Below are 19,475 nucleotides of genomic sequence, written 5' to 3'. Positions count from 1 at the left end.
TGTAGCCTGGAATTCAGCTTGAAGCAAGAGTGAGCCTCTGTAGTAGAGCCCATCATCCCCTCTTTAGAATGACATGGCTCTGTCCCAGACAGACAGCCAAGCAACTCCAAAAAAAAAAAGCTGAAGATGGAGGAGAACCAAGCCTCAGATTTTAAGCACCAGGTAAAAAAAAAAAAAAAAAGTACCATAGCTAAAAACATTCAAAATCAATGTCATAGAAGTGCTGACACACCATTATGGAACTATTGCTGGTAATACACTATTAGATTTTCTTTAGTTAGCCTGCAGTCTATACAGCATGGATAGATGAATCTCCTGGCTGGGCTATAATATTCTGACAGCTGTTGGTGGGCTTGTTCACACTTGCTAAATTACTGACGCTCAAACGCTTCTATAGCGTTTGTAAAGCGTTAGTATGGGCGTCAGACAAGCATCAATGAGCTTTAGAATGGGGCGTTCCATGAGCGTTACAATGCTCTCTAAACGCTCTATGTGCGGTTCCGTAGCATTTGATGAGAGTCTGATGAGCGTTAAAACTGCTCCACAATGGAAAGTGATAGATTTTAAAGCTCTGCCACCGGCCCAAAACCGCGTGGAAAAAGCCCACCAAGCGTTTGCGGCGCATTACCATAGACTTGAAAAGGAGGCGTTGAAAAGCTTCAACGTCTCCTGAAACGACATGAAGCTTCCATTTTGAAGTGAAGCGACGCTAACGCTTCAAGTTTTTGTAATGTGAACAGCACAATGTGCTGTCTATTGAATCTTGTGCATAGGCGTTTGAGGGGCTTTTTTAACGCCTCTCAAACACCTGTTCTTAAGCCAGTGTGAACTCTGAAACCTTAGAATACCCAAATATGGCTGTTCTGCCAACACTTTTTTGCCTGGATATTTCAAATGAAGCATGTTGGGCAGAAGGGGGCCAACAGGGCCACCAACTAAGTGAATTTTAGTTAGTTCATCAGAAATCAGCCGAAATGTATATAGCATATGGCAAGCTTAAAGGAATATTTTTTAAAGAGGAGGGCCACATTTACTTTATAGGATGATTAAATTGCCCTCTTTGTTCTTCTGTGGCTGGTCCCCAAGCTGCAGGCAACTCTCCCTGTTTTTGGGTGTCATCTTAACTAACCGGCTGCATAGGTGACATCCATGCATGCGTGCTGCTGGCCAGTGCTGTATGTATCAATAGACACAAAGTGCCCGACAAACCAGATCTCTGCTCCCTCCTCCAAGCAATTTGACTGATGGAAGTAGGAGAACACTGCCCTTAGTATCCACCTCTAAAACCCAGAAGATGGGGGACATGGCGCATATCAGAGGATCCAGTGGCAGTGAAGATGTACTACAGGTAAGTGTTTGGGGACAGGGAGGCAAGAAAATATACTAGGGCAATTCTCACCTTAATGCAGAGGATGCATTAATGTAAAAAATGCCTAGCATTCAGTACCTATTTAAGACACTCTATGCATTAGATTTATGTTAAGGCAGAACATGAAGTTGACCAACTCTATACTATAATTATGTGCAGGGTCTTGGATTACAACTTTTAAGCATTCAGCTTAAATTTTATAAGAGAAAAGTTACTTTTTATTATAAAGAAAATAAATAAGTGCAGCACTTAAATCCCTTAATATCCACTAGTGATACTATAAACATCACTAAATATCATATACATAAATATCCACTACTGCATTAAACCTCCTTTAATTCAGGGGTGAATCAACAAGGCTGAACACATATCTATTTGCACTTGAGTTGTAGTGAAAGGAAGAGGTGAAATTACATCGAGGATTTTTTAGACTTGTTTATTACAAGGAACACTAAGGCCTGGAAAACAGACATTCAGAGGCAGTTGGCTGTTTTTTCAGCTGCCCCTGAACTCATCCAATGTTATCTTCTGTGTACATGTAAACAGGTTCGTTTAGTGTCGTTTTTAGGCAGTTGCATTTGGAGACTTTTCTTTGAAGGCAAAAAAACGAGTTCAGATGCCTAAGTTTACGACGTTTCAGACGCCAAACGCGTCTAAACGCGGTACCGGCGTTTTGCTGTGTTTTAGTTTAGAAGCATTTTTAAAGATGCCCTATTTTTTTTACATTACAAAACTTAAAAATGATAGCAAATTATGAAAAATCACTAAAAAAATATATTTTAAAAACTTGTAATTGCTTGCAATGCTTCATGGACCATTTATATACCCTTAATGACCCCAGGATCCAATCCAATACACAACTAGCATTGCTGTTAGCCAAAGTAGAATCGGAATTTGACCTATATGTTGTTAGATTTGAACCAGATGACCCCACCATTAAGCTTGACCCCCCGACTTGATCAAACAGTTGCATGAAATTTCTGGCTTTTTTAATTTCCTCACATATGCTCATTATGGGATCCATAGTAAAAGCACCAGAATTTAGGTAGCTACACTGTTGATCTCTGAGCTGCTGCTACTCATTCACAGAATGGCTGAATAGTTAACCACTTCCCTACCCAGCCATAGACATAGGACGTCCACAGATGGGATCTCCCATCCTGGGTGGACGTCATATGACGGCCTGGGATTCCCGGCCGTCTAGGGGGCGCGCGCGCCCGCTGCATTGCTCGGGACCCGGTGCGTGTGCTCAGCGGCCGCGATGTCCGCCGGGCACCCGCGATTGCCCGTTAACCGGGCCGGACCGTGGATCTGTGTGTGTAAACACACAGATCCACGTCCTGTCAGTTGTGAGGAGAGCGATCTGTGTTCCTAGTACAGCGGAACACTGATCGGTCTCCTCCCCTTGTACGTCCCCGCCCCCTACAGTTAGAAACACTCCCTTAGGAAACATATTTAACCCCTTGTGTCCCCCTAGTGGTTAACCCCTTCACTGCCTGTCACATTTACACAGTAATCAATGCAATTTTATAGCATTGATCGCTGTATAAATGTGAATGGTCCCAAAAATGTGTCAAAAGTGTCCGATGTGTCCGCCATAATGTCGCAGTCACGAAAAAAAAAATCGCGATCGCCACTAAAAAAAATAAATATATATTTTTTAAAAATGCCATAAATCTATCCCGTATTTTGTAGACGCTATAACTTTTGCGCAAACCAATCAATATACGCTTATTGCGATTTTTTTTTACCAAAAATATGTAGAAGAATACATATTGGCCGAAACTGAGGAAAAAAATTTATTTTTTTTTAAAAATTGGGATATTTATTATAGCAAAAAGTAAAAAATATTGTGTTTTTTTCAAAATTGTCGCTCTTCTTTTGTTTATAGCGCAAAAAATAAAAACTGCAGAGGTGATCAAATACCATCAAAAGAAAGCTCTATTTGTGGGGAAAAAAAGGACGTCAATTTTTTTTGGGTACAACATCGCACGACCGCGCAATTGTCGTTTAAAGTGCGACAGCGCTGAAAACTAAAAATTGGCCTGGGAAGGAAGGGGGTGAAAATGCCCTGTATTGAACCGAAATACTGTTTGTTGTGCTTTGGGAGGGTCTTATGGTGTTCTTAAATGCTCCTAGACGCGAACATGGCAAAACGCGACTAAACGCGGCTAAACAGGCGTATTATAATGCCGGTCTCAAGCTGTCAAAAAAATCGTTCAGAAGAGGTTGCCTTAGCGTCCCGTGTACATTAGGCCTAATGCCCCGTACACACGGTCGGACTTTGTTCGGACATTCCGACAACAAAATCCTAGGATTTTTTCCGACGGATGTTGGCTCAAACTTGTCTTGCATACACACGGTTACACAAAGTTGTCGGAAAATCCGATCGTTCTAAACGTGGTGACGTAAAACACGTACGTCGGGACTATAAACCGGGCAGTAGCCAATAGCTTTCATCTCTTTATTTATTCTGAGCATGCGTGGCACTTTGTCCGTCGGATTTGTGTACACACGATCGGAAATTCCGACAACGGATTTTGTTGTCGGAAAATTTTATCTCCTGCTCTCCAACTTTGTGTGTCGGAAAATCCGATGGAAAATGTCTGATGGAGCCCACACACGGTCGGAATTTCCGACACAACACACTCCGATCGGACATTTTCCATCGGAAAATCCGACCGTGTGTACGGGGCATAAGAGGTGTTTATGGAGTGATTGGGGCGTTTTAAATGGTTTTGAATTTTTGTACGACAACAAACACTTATACATACATACTGCCTGGATTAAGGTTGCCAATGTTTCTGCACTGTTTAACTGAGAAGTATATTTGTTGCGCTGGACATATGAATTTGTTTAATTGTGAATTTGGAATCAGAAACTGGTGTTGGCTAGCTCATAAGCACAGACACACATTTTTAAGTATATTGTATAAGTATACAAACACAAGGTTTTGATCTTGTGGTGCATATATTGTTTATATTGTCAGACTTTTTAGTTATAAGAAAAGTTTGTACCTCAGTAGGATAATGCATTATTAAGTATTCTTTGTTTAAAATCCTTTAATTACCTACCTGCAGCAATTCCACAACAGTTTCAGAGAATCCCACCACATACATAGCGACTGCAACAGCATTTGCAAATGCAAAGATCAGTCCTATTGCACCTCCAAATTCTGGTCCCAAACTTCGAGAAATTAAGTAGTATGCACCTCCTACAAACAATGAAAAATAGATTGACAACTGTTCCAACATACTTATATGCAATGCACTTACACTGATATAAAAGGGATCCAATAATTTGAGATTTGATATGAAATTGCCTGATTAATTCAAGTAATTATTGTAAATAAATATTACACAAAATAGCATAAAAATAACTTTTAATTTAAATTATCCCCTATGACAGTAGCTATAAGTCACATGTGCGTTTGTGTATATAAAAAGATGTCATTACTTAGATACTAAGGAAATAATTGTAGCATACCTAAACAAAACAAAAAAAAAAAAAAATTGAGTAAATCAAAGGGAGTTGAGGTGATTGAACAGTTTACTAATACTCACATGAATCACCTTAGCTCCCTGGACCAAAGGTCTTGCTGTGCTCTACTGCCAGGAACAGCAATGAGCCTTACCACTGTCCTACTCAAAGCGTTGGCTTTAAATGAATCTAATGGAATTTCAGTAACACTCTGCGATGCACTGTAGCAGCAGTGGAGCATGACGACGAGCATTTGAGCCCTCTAGATCAAGAAGGGGGGTCATTAAATGCATTTAACTTCCCAAAGCAACCCACCACCAACCCTCAAGATCTCCATTTTTTAGGAAACTGAAGGTTTTTCAGCGTAAATACAGTTATGAGCTACCGTGTCTTCCAACAATCAGGGCTTGCCCATTACAGCTAGCAATACAAATATAATACCTCCAAGACATTTGCACTGCCTTGCTTTCCTAGGTCTGTACAGTGTTTACAGGCCCTGCCACACTCTATGACCCTTTCCAACTGCGTGCAGGGAACGACGCTTTAGGCAATAATGGTATTGTACACACCAGCAGAGTCTTGTAAACACTATGTGGTACTAAACAGACAATAAAACCTGAATGCATTAGAGGCATTATTTTTCCTAATCAATGGGATAGGGGGATTCAACCACTTTTACACTGACCACACTCACACACATCTCTAACCTGTGTATTCCCATCTCAAAAGTGAAAGGTATCATTTATTTCAGGAAAGAAATTCCCATACCTCCATCCGATTCTATTAAGTACACTGTGGTTAGCTGAACTGTGCCTGGTTTGTTAAAGGAAGGAAAATCTATGTTTATTTTTAGGAAAAGGATTGCAGAGTATGTTCATGTCATAACTGTGTGATCTGTTTTATGTGACTTTGTATCTGGTAATACATTCAGTCACATGCCCTTAAAGCTGAACTCTAAGCAAAAAAACAACACTGATTCTTGCTTAAAAAATGCTTAAAGTGATACTAAACACACACCATCTAATCTACATTGTGCCCCCTTTTCTGTATGTGGGTGATGGCACTGTAATTATTTTAATAAAAAAAAAAAAAAAAAAAAAAAAAACAAAAAAAAACTTAGTACCTTTTTTCTAATCGATATACAGCTGTCACATGACCCAGCTCTTTCCCAGCCTGTCTGCAGGGAAACATAAGCAGGAGGAGCCTCTAGTCCTCTGCTACTGGTCACATGTTCAAAATAAAAAAACAACCTTTGGAATACAGAGTAAAAATTATATATATATCAATAAACTGTTTTAAATTGGCATACAAATATATATTTGAAATCAAATCCTTATTATTTAGTGAAAATAACATGGTGTGGGCGGATTTATGCCAGACACAGGCTGTGTCACACTCCTCCAGAATGTGTCTTAGAATAAAAGGGAGATGAAGCCTCTATTAATCTACATGTAATAACCCGCCCCCCTCCCCCATTGTGTTTAGCTGGTTAGTGGGCATGGAGAAGGGAGGGAGGGAGCTGTCATTTACCACTATGTATACGCTATGTGACTCTCTGGTCACATGGACTGCTCAGATGTCATAGGGAGGAAATGTGCAAAATAGAAACTCACTGAAAACTGAGCATGTGCAGAGTTGCTACTATAGCTGCAAAATCCCTAGCTGAATTGGGTACATGGACAGAAGGTAGAGATAGAGAGCGGCAGGATCAATTAGGTATTTTGGCAGAATAAATTTAAAAAAAAAAAATCTCATAGTGACTGAGTTAGTATGAACAGCATGTAATACACCATTTACTGTTTTTTTATGATGTGGGTTTAGTGACACTTTAAGCGGTTTTAAATGCATTGGTGTAAGTATGTGTGTACATGAATGTGAGTTAGTATAAGTAAATTTGTCTTCCTATTAGCCATCTGTAATCACCTGCACAGAGTGGCCTAAGACCAGGGTAATGGGGGGCAAGTCCTAGGAATCAGGCTTTACTGCAAACTGTTGTACTGACAGAAGGAAAGAGCAGAGTGAGAAGCGAGATAACCTTATTCATGTGCTAATCCTTCATTGTCCTGTCAGAAGGCAGAACACCATCTTAACCAAGCTATGCTTCTGTTCCACTGGCTAAAGACCTGGCTATATAAGTTGATGCACCAGGATAACAGTTTCCATACTTGCATTGTAATGTATTTAGCTGCTTGCTTAGAGACTAGCTTAAACAATCCAGGGAAACCATAAAGTTTGGGGTAAAACTTTCAGTTTTATTAAAGTGTAACAAAGGCTGGCAAACAGCAGCCCACTAATTAGATGAAACAACAATTCTACACTGTCTGTAGAGGTCAGATCTCATTTTATGCAGCAATCATATCAGTTTGATGTTGGTATCACCAATCTGACAATTACCTGTTATGTAGAGGTACAGAGAAAAGTAAAACCCCATACACACACGGGCAGAATGTTGGGAGACATTTGCCGGTACAAAAAATACCGTCATTCTGCCAGTGTGTAGGCCGGTCTGTTCGTTCGGCCAGCTTCTGTCGGACGTGCATGCTGGAAAACCAGCAGCCGCCGGCCAACTCCCGATCAGTGCTCTCAGCCAATGGCAGAGAGAGCTGATCTGAGTGTTCTGTCAGGGGAGATCGGTGGACTAACCTTGCATACTTAGTACAGAGCCGTCTTTTTTTTTTTTTTGCACGAAAAAAAGCTAACAAACTGTAGTGCATACCTGGTTTAAGTGCTTCTGACAACCTATACCACTGGGAGTGGAAATTTAATTAGAACTAAAACTGCTAATATAACATCAGTGATGCTATTGTTGAGCAATCAACAATGGACAAAGTAAAAGTTCTACAGCACTTCCTAATTTTTTATGCTGTAGCTCCAAATGTCACAGGGTCACTATAAAAGTTGAACTTGTACTTGCTGGTTGGTAGCAGATTTTACACACAAGGTCACTATAATATGTTTGTAAACAATGTGAAAAACACCGGCTGCCAGTGAAAGAAGCAGAATGTTCAGCATGCTTCTGATAATACATGATAACCCAGCCCTGGGTGGCCTTTGTATGGAATACAATTATCAGCAACACTACTGGTCCTAACAAAACCGGAAGGTGAAAGGACAGGCAATGATGGAAACACACAAAAGCACAACACTGTCCCTGGTTTGTAGTCAGCTGCAACCATACAGAAAACGAAAGCACTTTCACACGCTATTTGCAGTATAATCTACTTCTCTTTTATGAGCACAAAACTTGCGAACAACACTGCGAATTTCAAATGAATAGTTAGAAAGCAGTTTTACTGCAGTTTTTCCCTTTCACTATGCATTTAATAACTGGCTCCTGCAATGATTTAATAAATCATATGCTGTAATACGGAATCTAATATAAATTCTCCCATGAAATGCACAGTTGATCCTAATTAGTGCCAAGTTAGGAATACAAACAGTATTAGGCTTAAAGCTTCGATTTTTTTTTTTTTTTTTTTTAAATAACAAACATATCATACATACCTCCACTGTGTAGTTTGTTTTGCACAGAGTGGCCCCGATCCTCAACTTCTGGGGTCCCCCCCCCCAGTGGCTCTCGTGGCTCCTCCTCTTATCAGATAACCCCCTAGGAGAAGTGCTCTCCCAGGGGGTTACCTTGCGGACACGCTCCCGAGTCCAGCATTCGGCGTCCATAGATGTCGAATGTAGGACTCCGCCCCGCTCCCCGGCGTTTTGTGGGTTGCGTGTTTTTTACTGTGCGTTTTGCAGCATTTGCCACTCGTTTTTACCCACGGCAAAATGTGCGCAACTAGTCATTTTAAGTGCATTCCACCACCATGTCCTTAGTCTGCTTGTCTTCAGCAAACTGTTTGTGGGCTTTCTTGTGCATCATCTTTAGCAGAGGTTTCCTTCTGGGATGGCAGCCACGCAGACCAATTTGAAGCAGTGTGCGGCGTATGGTCTGAGCACTGACAGGCTGACCGCCCACCCCTTCAACCTCTGCAGCAATGCTGGCAGCACTCATATGTTTATTTCTCAAAGACAACCTCTGGATATCACGCTGAGCACGTGCGCTCAACTTCTTTGGTCGACCATGACGAGGCCTATTCTGAATGGAACCTGTCCTGTTAAATGGAATCTGTCCTGCATGATAAAATGCTGCATTTTACTGTGCAGACTAGTGTTGACCTAGCCTTAGCATGTTGGTTGCTGTCGGTTCAGGGACAGTGAGACTGCAGTGCAGTGTTTGTTTTAGTGCACCAAACTGTTTACTATTCTTTCATGTTTTAATTGTTATTTGAACCATCACAAAGTAAAAACCCACTCATGTCTCAGTACAGCAGTATGGTGCAATGCGCTGCAGTGACATACAGTGCCTTCAAGTGCGCTGCAGTAAAATGCTGCATGTCTGCATTTTACCCCAGTTTAGCTCTTGGCCACACCTCCTGTCTGCTTTGCAGTGTGAATGGGCCACATAGAAAACAATTGTTTGTTTCTTTGTGCCCTAGCAGTGACTTGCATTGATCCAGTGAGGAAAACGGAGGTCATCGCACTATGCATAGACAAGTCCTCTGTGTGGTATTTACTAGGTCCAGAATAACCCATTTTATACAGAACATGCAACTTCGAAATTTAGAGTATTTTGGGCTGCAGAATATTTCCTGGTGGATTTGTTCAGATTTGGGCTAAATTCTGAAAGCTTTGAGTAGCTAAGCCTCCAAATTTGATCTGGTAAGAGGCATGTCTGAGATGCCACAATGTCTCATGATTCAGGTGAATCAACAGAAAACCTATAGAAGACCTTCCCCAAGCTGTACCTCGTCTACACTGCACCACTGTCTAGGTCTACTGATTTAAAGGATAAGCTCACCTTTGGGAACATGTTGCATGTTCCACCCTAAAATCGGGTGGAACATGCAACATGTTCCCAGTGCTGCAGCCGCCGCCTGCTGCCCCCATCCCTGTGGCAGCAGTATGGGGGAGAAGTTCCTTGTACTGGCTGTCACTGCTTCAAAACAGTGCAGCCGTACAGGGCTCCGCCCACACAGCCACGTCATTCAGACAAACAGCTCTGTGAACTACAAGCCTTGACATCCTTAGTGGCTGTTGGTTTATAGTTCTCAATGAACTACCACAGCGCAGTGGAGCACCATGGTAGTCCATTGAATGTTCCCGTCAGGGAGTATGGGTTTACCTGTATGGAATGTACGTGTAAGCCGATACAGTGACAGGTCTGCAGGAGACTTGCATGTCATCAGTGATCTGCTGATCCCTGGTGCAATGCTTTCCAGGCTACTGCAACAAAACATAATAAATGCATATTTCTTTACCTGCAAAAAAATGTGCATTTATTTATTTTTTTAATACTTTAATAAACCCCACTATCTATAGAATGTCTCCTGTTTATATATGTGGTCCTATCGAGACATTAAAAAAAAAAAAAAAACATTAAAATGTATTACTTTAAGAAAAAAAAAAAAGATTGACAGGGGAAAGACAAACAAACATAAAATGTATTTCTTTTAGATTAATAGGTTTCAACCAGAACGAGGAGGGATGCAATGCATACTGCTTGCTTTCGGCTAAGTGATTTTCAATATGCCGGAAGTTTTAAATGCTGCTGAGGAAAGCTATTCTTAAGATGTGAATATATAATGTATGAGCCTTGCCTGGCTCCAGCAGGACAAGCTCCAAAACATCAGAGAGCACTGAAAAGTACACAAGGGTGGAAAAGTGCTGAACAGGGACTAGAAATATCAACTGGTCAATGACTTCAATACTAGAATGTGTTTTTCTTTTAAGGTTCACTACCTAAACTACAACTTAAAGCGAAACCCATAGCTAATAGGATAACAAACAATCCTGCACAGTAACATCAAGATCAAAATGGCAAAAAAACTTCATTTTATTGAAACATCGCGCAAAGGGGTATTGAACTTAAAAACTGAAGATTTGCAATGTTAAAAGGAAACTGAGAAATGTAAGTGTGCCTAAGCAATACTCTGAAAATGTACTTTTAATTGAATTCATGCATTGAAATAGCAGAGCATTCTGGTATGCAACTGTGCCTAGGTTCTTCTATATGCCTCTGAAGTGAGATTTGGTGCTCAAGGTACTGGACTTGAGAAAGCAAATTCCCTACCTCTACCAAGATAGCTGCTTGCACACAGAGAGACTACGCAGAACAAGGCATTGTAAGCCAGTAATTGGGAAGGATCCGCTCAGGGAGACCATAGGAAATGCTGATGACTAGTGATTTGTCCTCTGCTATTTTTTCCTGCACAACTTCCAGAGTTCAGTTTATCTTTAACGCAATAATAGGTTAAGTGAGGTTTCCTAAAAATGGATGTATTGTTGTAGCCATTTTGTTCTTTATTATATTATGCATGCAGTTTTTATCCTAGTAGCTAGAGGTATCATTTTACATAAATTTGGCTTTAAATTATTAGAGTGTTCTTTAAAGCCTGGTACACACAATTAATATATTGGACGAATGATCGTCCTTTTTTTAATTTTTTTACACAGATCAGCCATAACATTATGACCAATGACAGGTAAAGGGAGTATCTCATTACAATGGTATCTGAAAATCGGTGGGATATATTAGGCAGCAAAGTGAACATGTTCTCCATGAAGTTGATGTGGTGAAAGCAGAAAAAAGAAATTGGGCATCGCAGTTTGTTGTGTATGGGGGCTGTGAAGCCCATGGTGACCCATGTCCACAGCCAAAAGCTTCTCCAATGGTCACATGAACATCATAAATGGACTACGGAGCAATGAATGAAGGTGGCCTGGTCAGATGAATCACGTTTTCTGTTACATCATGTAAATGGCCGGGTGCGTGTGCATCACTTACCTGGGGAAGAGATGGCACCGGGATGCGGTATAAGAAGGAAAGTCGACAGAGGCAGTATGATGCTTTGGACAATGTTCTGCTGGGAAACCTTGGGTCCTGCCATTCATATGAATGTTACTTTGGTGTCCATGCCTCAATGGGTCAGGGATGTTTTCGCAAAAGGGGGTCATACTCAATATTAGGTGGGTGGTCATAATGTTATGGTGGATCATTGCACATGCTAGTCTCATATTAAAAAAAAGGAAAAGGTTACTAGAGCTATGAAAATTCTTGTAAGACAGAATACAACTTTCCGCGCTGATGTATGTATTGTAATGTAATATATTATTTCATTTCTGAGCATGAGTGGTCTTGGTCACTCTATTTAAATTCACAAATACTGTACGGATTAAAAGAAAATAGTCCATTCTGATACTGTACAAGAAAAATGATCATGTTTGTCCCTTCAGATAATTTTGCATGAACTGTCATGATGGGCTCTTGAGAGCTGTGTACTAATGATCAGATTATCAGACAATTGCTTCGAAAGCGATATTTTTTGTCTGATTTTTCTCATGTGTACTAGGCAGTGAACCTTACAGAATAATTCTAGTACATGAAGCCCAAAGGCCCTTAGGTATTTTTCACCGATTACAGTGGAGTAATTGGTTGGATTTATATAATTCTACGTGCTACAAACCTTTGTGTTTGTTACATGTATATACATTTTTTAATAATATATATATATATATATATATATATATATATATATATATATATATATATATATATATATATTAGAGGTGCTAAGAGAGTCCTTGGGGACTTATCCTACTAAAAACTTTACATTTTCTATCTAATATACATGTGTGCCTATAAAGTCCATGTTTCTACTCTAATTTCTTCTAAACAATATCGGGAGGTTGGCACACTGTTACTTGTGTATTCACAGTATCACCCTGTGATGATACACGTAGTTCACGCTTTTTTGTTAAAGAACAAGGGTCACCTTACATATTGTTTTTATTCAGTGACACTATTGGGTATTCTGTTTAGCATCTAAAATTAATGGGTATTTACTGGTATTCAACTTTCTTTTTTTGGGAAGAAGCAAGTATGCTCTTTAGGGTTTTAGGGTTCCAGGTCCTTTCAATTTTTTTATTAAAATATTCTCCCATAAAAAGTATTTAGTGGAAATATGAATTTGTGCATCGAAGGCTTTGTGTGTCACAGAACTAGCCTAGTTGTTTCATGTCCACTGAACTGAATGGGACTTTTGAGGCGTCCTCCAAAACATAAAATAACTGTTATTTTACACTGCAGAGCCGTATTAATGGATAAACAATGCACTGCCTGCAGGACTCTACAGATAGCTCTAGCTACACTTACCCCTAAGAGAGAACGGGCAAGAGCAAATACTACATAGGTGCTTACTGCCCATCAATGTGAACAACCCCTTAGGTTGGCTTTCCATACAATAAAAGGGTACAAAAAAGACAAAAAAAAAAAAAAAAAAAAAAAAGTGTCTGGTGGTCATCCTATATGCTTTTGTAATTGCTATTGAACACCAAAAAGATTTGTTTTCTACTTTCCATTCTCAGAAAAATCTGGGAAACACCTATTAGTCTCGACTCAGGGGGCATAGCCGTTTTATAGACCTGAAAAGCTTGACATGTAATAACTACAGCCATCTGAGTTACTCACACACAGACAACATAAACATAATAAAACACATCCTGTGGATCAAAACCACCTATTACAGGAAAATGTTGTTTGGTTGTATGAAAAAAAAAAAAAAAAAAATTACATCAAGAACATCGATGCTACTTATCAGCTGAAGCAATTAAGCAAACAGTACAGATCAAACAACCATTTTGAAAACTGAGATATTTCAAGTTCATGCATTATATTTACCTCCTCTCACAAACCCGTTTGTAGCGATGGCTGAAGTAGACAATCCGGTAATAGTTGTCACCACAGTGGCCATTGCAATGACTACAATACTTAAACCTGTGAAAGAATAAAGTTAAAAAGAGAAAGTTAAAGAAACAAGGCAACGCATGTACTGCCTGGAAATTCCCACCATGAAATGGACTGGAAAATGGTCTATAATAAAGATCTAATGCAATACAAATTCTGGGGGCTTATCCCAACTCAACATATTAGCGATAAGACAGTGAATGTTGTGGGAGAGGTTGTTCTTACACATTGCCGTCTTCTTGTTACCAATGCCATAGAAGATTTCCAAACCAAGCCAATTTAGGAGGACAAAACGGATAACTTTGTATGCCTGCCTCAGCAATGTTACAAAACTGAATAAATATCAGGCATCACAAGCTTTATAAACAATTCCACAGAAAATCCAGTTGCGTAGGTGTGATGTGTCTGCGACATTCAGACTGCATTCTGATCAAAGAAGAACACGTCGTTATATCCTCAATCCCCCTAAATTCTCCACTGATCCCAAGAGAGCATTAGTAGGCAACACGTGACTCCCATTCTGATGCATAGTACCCAGTGCACCTCAACAAAAATATTTTCACAGATGTGGGATATAAACTTCATAGGCCAAATGAAACTCATCAAAAAACTATCTACAATAAGACACACAGCAATCTGAATTAAATACAACATAATGGTTTAGGCATACTGGCAGACAACCTGTCCTGCAAAACTCATCTGGGCACACTTGCTATGGGTCACTCACTACAGAAATTTCAAGCGATACTAAAGCTATTCTTTTTAAATTAAAACAAAAAGGAGGTTTACATTTAACTGTTCTGTGCAATGATATTGCACAGAGCGTTTCCTTACCTATTGTTTATTAGTGTTCTCCTGCCAGTGCTATCCGCATCTTCTTCCTGTGGGTGCCCCATAGCAAGCTGTGTGCTATGGGGGACCCTGTATGAGCATGCTCCCGAGCCAGGCTGTGTATGTCCATAGACACATAGACACACACACACACATACACACACACACAAAACGCGGCTTGGCCACACCTCCCCACTCCGGCCTCACAGGATTTGACTAACACCAGCAGAAGTCTATGGTTACCACTGCTGCTTGAGTCTCCTGTGAGACCAGGAAGTGAATTGAGAAGATCTTCAGACTTTAGAACCACTTTATTCTTTGCTGTGAATGTATTTGCAGAGCACATCTTTAACAACTTCCTCATCAAATTTAAATTTGATCTAAAGGCACCAGAAGAGATCAAGTAACCTTCTGGTATAGACTTAAAGTGATCAAGTAACATTCTGGTGTAGACTTAAAGCGATTGTAAAGTCTCATTTTTTTTTCTCTAAAAACTACAAAAACATGTCTATATTTACCTGCTCTGTGCACTGGATTAGCACAGGGCAGCTCAGATCCTCCTCTTCGGCTCCCCCCCCCCCCTCCTGTTGAGTGCTCCAACAGCAAGCAGCTTGCTATGGGGGCACCCGAGCCACAACTCCGTGTGTCCATTCAGACAAGGAGCCCCGGTTCTGCCCAGCCCCCTCTCTCTTCTGATTGGCTAAGTGACCGATTGACAGCAGCAGGAGTCAATGGCGCCGCAGCTGTGTCTCAGTCAATCAGGAGGAGCGTCCCGGACGTCCGAGGCACTCGTGGACATCGCTGGAGAGACATGGGGCTCAGGCAAGTATTAGGGAGACTGAGGAGATCTGCTGCACACAGTTTTTTTTTTTATCTTAATGCATAGAATGTATTAAGATAAAAAAAAACCTTCTGACTTTACATACATTTTAAATGCAGTATTGTGAGTTATGCCTGCACTTACTTCTGTAATTCTGAGCCAATGGAACTCATAGGTGTAAACGTAGTCCTAGTGGATGCAAACCCAAAGATGTGTGTGTGTGTTGCTTAGCATTACTTGTTTGGATTTTATTTAAAAGTTAAAGAAAAAGCATTTTTTTTAAAAAGGCAATGCTGGTTATATTTCTTTTGTATCACAAATCCTCTTTCTGCAAAGAAGAAAAGCAGATCCAGCTAGCATGTGAACAAAGTATCTGTCATACATAAAGCAAAGCTTTTCTTCTATTTGCAAGAAATACACCAAAGCCCCCTTTTTGGCAACACAGCAAAAATTACTTTTATATTACTCAGGGATGTCTGGAATTTCAGAAGTGGGTTATACATTTGGCTGGCTTAGGTAACCTAAGGCTACATTTAGGCCAATCAGTTTTTTTTTTTTGGAGGTTTAGTTTTTTCACTGAGGAAGTGAGGCTATAGGAAGGAAGAATCTTTTGTATAATAAAACACAAAAATAGGCTTCAAAAAAATAAAACCATAAAGAAAAAGGACCTACCAATTCCAGCTTGCCCAACAATCCACGACAACCGGATGAACAACATCACGCCCCATATATTCAGCATGCATCGTACCTACAAACAGAGCGCATAAAACACAGAAAGTAAAAGGTGTGTCCCATGCTATAGAAAGTGCTAATATTTGAAAAAGTAACATGGCCATCATAGATATAACTAAAGCTTAGTGAAGTCTTAAATGTTAAACTAAAAGTGAGTTCTGTGTGTAAGATCATAGTGACAGATGAGTTTTTAACAAGAATTTAATGACTCAGAACAACCCATATGTACTTCAGTATCCAAAAGACGAAACCAGTACAGTTCATTGCAACCACTCAAATATGACTTTCTAAACTGCCCTAGGATAAACACAGATGGAATTCAGTAGCTAATAGCAACAAAGAATTCTTCTTTTAGATATGAGACCAAAAGTGTGAAAAGACCAGGCACTGCAATTAAGAACCTGCAAATGCAATCAGCTGGAAATTGAGCACACATACCAGAAGTTACCTGTTTAGATTTAAAGTGGAATTCCAGGTACTACCTACCTAAAGGCTAAGTTCACCTGTGGAACATTACTTGTGCCACTCGTCTTTAGGGTGAAACATGTCACATGTTTCAGTTCCTGCATCCTCTCCCCCAGCCCCATGACAGTGACAGGGGATCCTCTCCCCGCACATATTGTCATAATTTAAAAACAGTGTGGCCATGTGGGGCTCCGCCAACAGGGCCATATCATTCACTTACAGGTCAGTGCATGAATGAACTACAACTACCATCAGCCACCACAGCCGAAGACTTATAGTTCTCAATGAACTGCAGGGGCGCTGGTGAGTGTCCTCGTAGTTCACCGATTCTTCCTGCAACTCAGTAACTGCCTGCCCATATCGGAGGTACTGGCAGACCGTGCACTGCAAGTCTGCAGGATTCTGGCATTGCACACGTGATCTGCTGAAATGCTTTACAGGCTCCAGTGTAAGACAGATAATAAATTCACTTTTATTTATTTATTTTTTACGCAAAACGATGTGCATTTATTTTTGGGGGGTTGTATAAAAGGTGAACTTATCTCCCCAACATCTATTCTGATTAACTTGTGTAAGAGATCTGTATACTTCCTTATTTTCATGCCGCTCCAGTCACATGATCCGCCTTCCCGTTGCAGCCAGCATAACTTCAAGAGTGAGGAGGGAGCACCAACAATACATGGGCCATAGTAAATCTATGGATGACGTCACCACTCCAAGCTTTACTAGCCATTATCAGAGCGCTCTCTCCCCTGCAACCGTGCTGGCTAACACAGTGACGAGACCAGAGCGGCCTGAAAATAGGTAAATATACAGATCTTTCTTATACAGGTTGGTCAGAATAGGTGTTATGAGGGGGAGAGGAGCATTTTTAAGATTAGTTAGGTGATGCTTGGAATTCCACTTTATAGAAGATCTCCAGTTGTGTTTAGAAAAATTTAAATTGAGCAGCTACAAAAACTGTAGCTGCTGACTTTTAATAAATAAGTACCGGTACTCTCCAGCCTAGGGATCCAAGAAGAAGAAGAAGAAGAAAAAGAAGCTTCAACTAATGACTAGTGATAGAGGAGGGGGAAAAGGAGGATAAGTGGTACTTTTCTTTTTTTAAGTGAATTTTCACTTTAATAGAGCAGACATGAGCATGTTTATATACAGCCGCGGCCAAAAGTTTTAAGAATGACACAAATAATAATTTTCACAAAAATTTATGCTTCAGTGGTTTTAGATCTTTTTGTCAGATGTTACTATGGTATACTGAAGTATAATTACAAGCATTTCATAAGTGTCAAAGGCCTTTATTGACAATTACATTAAGTTTATGCAAAGAATCAATATTTGCAGTGTTGACCCTTCTATTCAAGACCTCTGAAATTCGCCCTGGCATCAATCAACTTCTGGGCCACATCCTGACTGATGGCAGCCCATTCGTGCATAATCAATGCTTGGAGTTTGTCAGACTTTGTGGGGGGTTTTTTGTTCACCCACCTCTTGAGAACCGACCACAACTTCTCAATGGGATTAAAGAGGAAGTAAACTCCCCTTGTCTGTTTGTACCTATAAATAAGCCTATAAGGCTCACCTGTAGGCACTGTAAATATCTTCTAAACTTGCATCGTTTAGGAGATATTTACTGTATATTGTGCCGATTACATCACTGGTGCATGCGATCTGAAGGAACGGCCGCCCGTGCCATTTCTTCAGGGCCCTGTGACCGGCGGCATTGCGCCTTCAGCCAATGACAGTGTCGGAGCCCGCGAAACCCAGAAGAAACACCAGGGAAGATATCAGCCATCTCAGCGGTGTGAGGGCGTAGCTGAGAAGGTTTCGTTCTAAGGTATTTTAAAATGAGCTAGTATGTGATGCATATTAGCTCATTATGCCTTTGTCTTACAGGTTTTTTTTTGTTTTTTTGGGGAGGGGGGGGGGTTACAACCTCTTTAAGGTCTGGGGAGTCTCCCAAGCCGCTTAGTAATCACTTTTGCCTTATGGCAAGGTGCTCCGTTATGCTGGAAAAGGCATTGTTCATCACCAAACTGTTCTTGGATGGTTGGGTGAAGTTGCTCTCGGAGGAGGTTTTTGTACCATCCTTTATTCATGGCTGTGTTCTTAGGCAAAATTGTAAGTGAGCCCACTCCCTTGGCTGAGAAGCAACCCGACATATAAATGGTCTTAGGAGGCTTTACTATTGGCATGAAACAGGACTGATGGTAGCGCTCACCTTTTAATCTCCCTGTACCTTTTGAAGAATATCAGTCTGTCCCTGATGTTTTTCCAGGAGAGAAGTGGCTTCTTTGCTGCCCTTCTTGACACCAGGACATACTCAAAGTCTTCGCCTCACTCTGCGTGCACATGCACTCACACCTGCCTGCTGCCATTCCTGAGCAAGCTCTGCACTGGTGGTGCCCCGATCCCACAGCTGAATCAACTGTAGGAGACAGGCCTGATGCTTGCTGGACTTTGTTGGGCACCTCAACGCCCTCTTTACAAATGCAGTGGAAATGTTTTTTTATGGGATTAAGGTTCATTTTCATGGCAAAGAGGGACTTTGTAACTAATTGCAATTCATCTGAACATTCTTAACATTCTGGAGTATATGCAAATTGCCATCATAAAAACGAAGGCAGCAGACTTTGTGAAACTTAATATTGGTTTCATTCTCAAAACTTATGGCCACGGTTGTACAGTCATATGAAAAAGTTAAGTACACCTAATGGCAATTTTTTTTTTTTTTTAACATATTAAAACCCGCAAATATTAGATCTTTATTTAAGCAGTGCCAACATATAAAGTTGATGTGCTTGAACAACCGATACATAAAATATTATGGTGTATTTATTCTCACAATCAGAGAATACAAGAGGAACCTTTCTTATTTAACTCTTCAGATATCTAGGGTCTTGTGTTCTCTTTGTTATTGATAGGTGTGGTGTCATCATGCTAAGATCAAAAGAGCTCTCCAAGTCCCTCTGAAAGAAGGTTGT

The 19,475-nt window shown here is 40.4% G+C and overlaps 1 protein-coding gene across 3 annotated transcripts in view; it reads right to left on the bottom strand.

Annotated features, from left to right (window-relative positions):
• Window positions 1-19,475, bottom strand: part of SLC12A2 (solute carrier family 12 member 2) — a 187,819-nt gene that overhangs the window by 97,484 nt on the left and 70,860 nt on the right. For all 3 annotated transcript variants that reach the window (XM_073625029.1, XM_073625049.1, XM_073625039.1), the window contains 3 exons: window positions 15,970-16,045; window positions 13,581-13,676; window positions 4,444-4,583 (listed from right to left, as the gene is read on the bottom strand). In XM_073625029.1, coding sequence (XP_073481130.1) covers window positions 4,444-4,583; window positions 13,581-13,676; window positions 15,970-16,045 — 312 coding nt within the window. The remainder of the gene's footprint in view (window positions 1-4,443; window positions 4,584-13,580; window positions 13,677-15,969; window positions 16,046-19,475) is intronic.

Source organism: Aquarana catesbeiana, linkage group LG01 (assembly GCF_042186555.1).
Source record: "Aquarana catesbeiana isolate 2022-GZ linkage group LG01, ASM4218655v1, whole genome shotgun sequence".
Lineage (NCBI taxonomy): Eukaryota > Metazoa > Chordata > Amphibia > Anura > Ranidae > Aquarana > Aquarana catesbeiana.
Note: the sequence above shows the minus strand (reverse complement) of the source record. Positions and strands in the feature narration are given on the sequence as shown.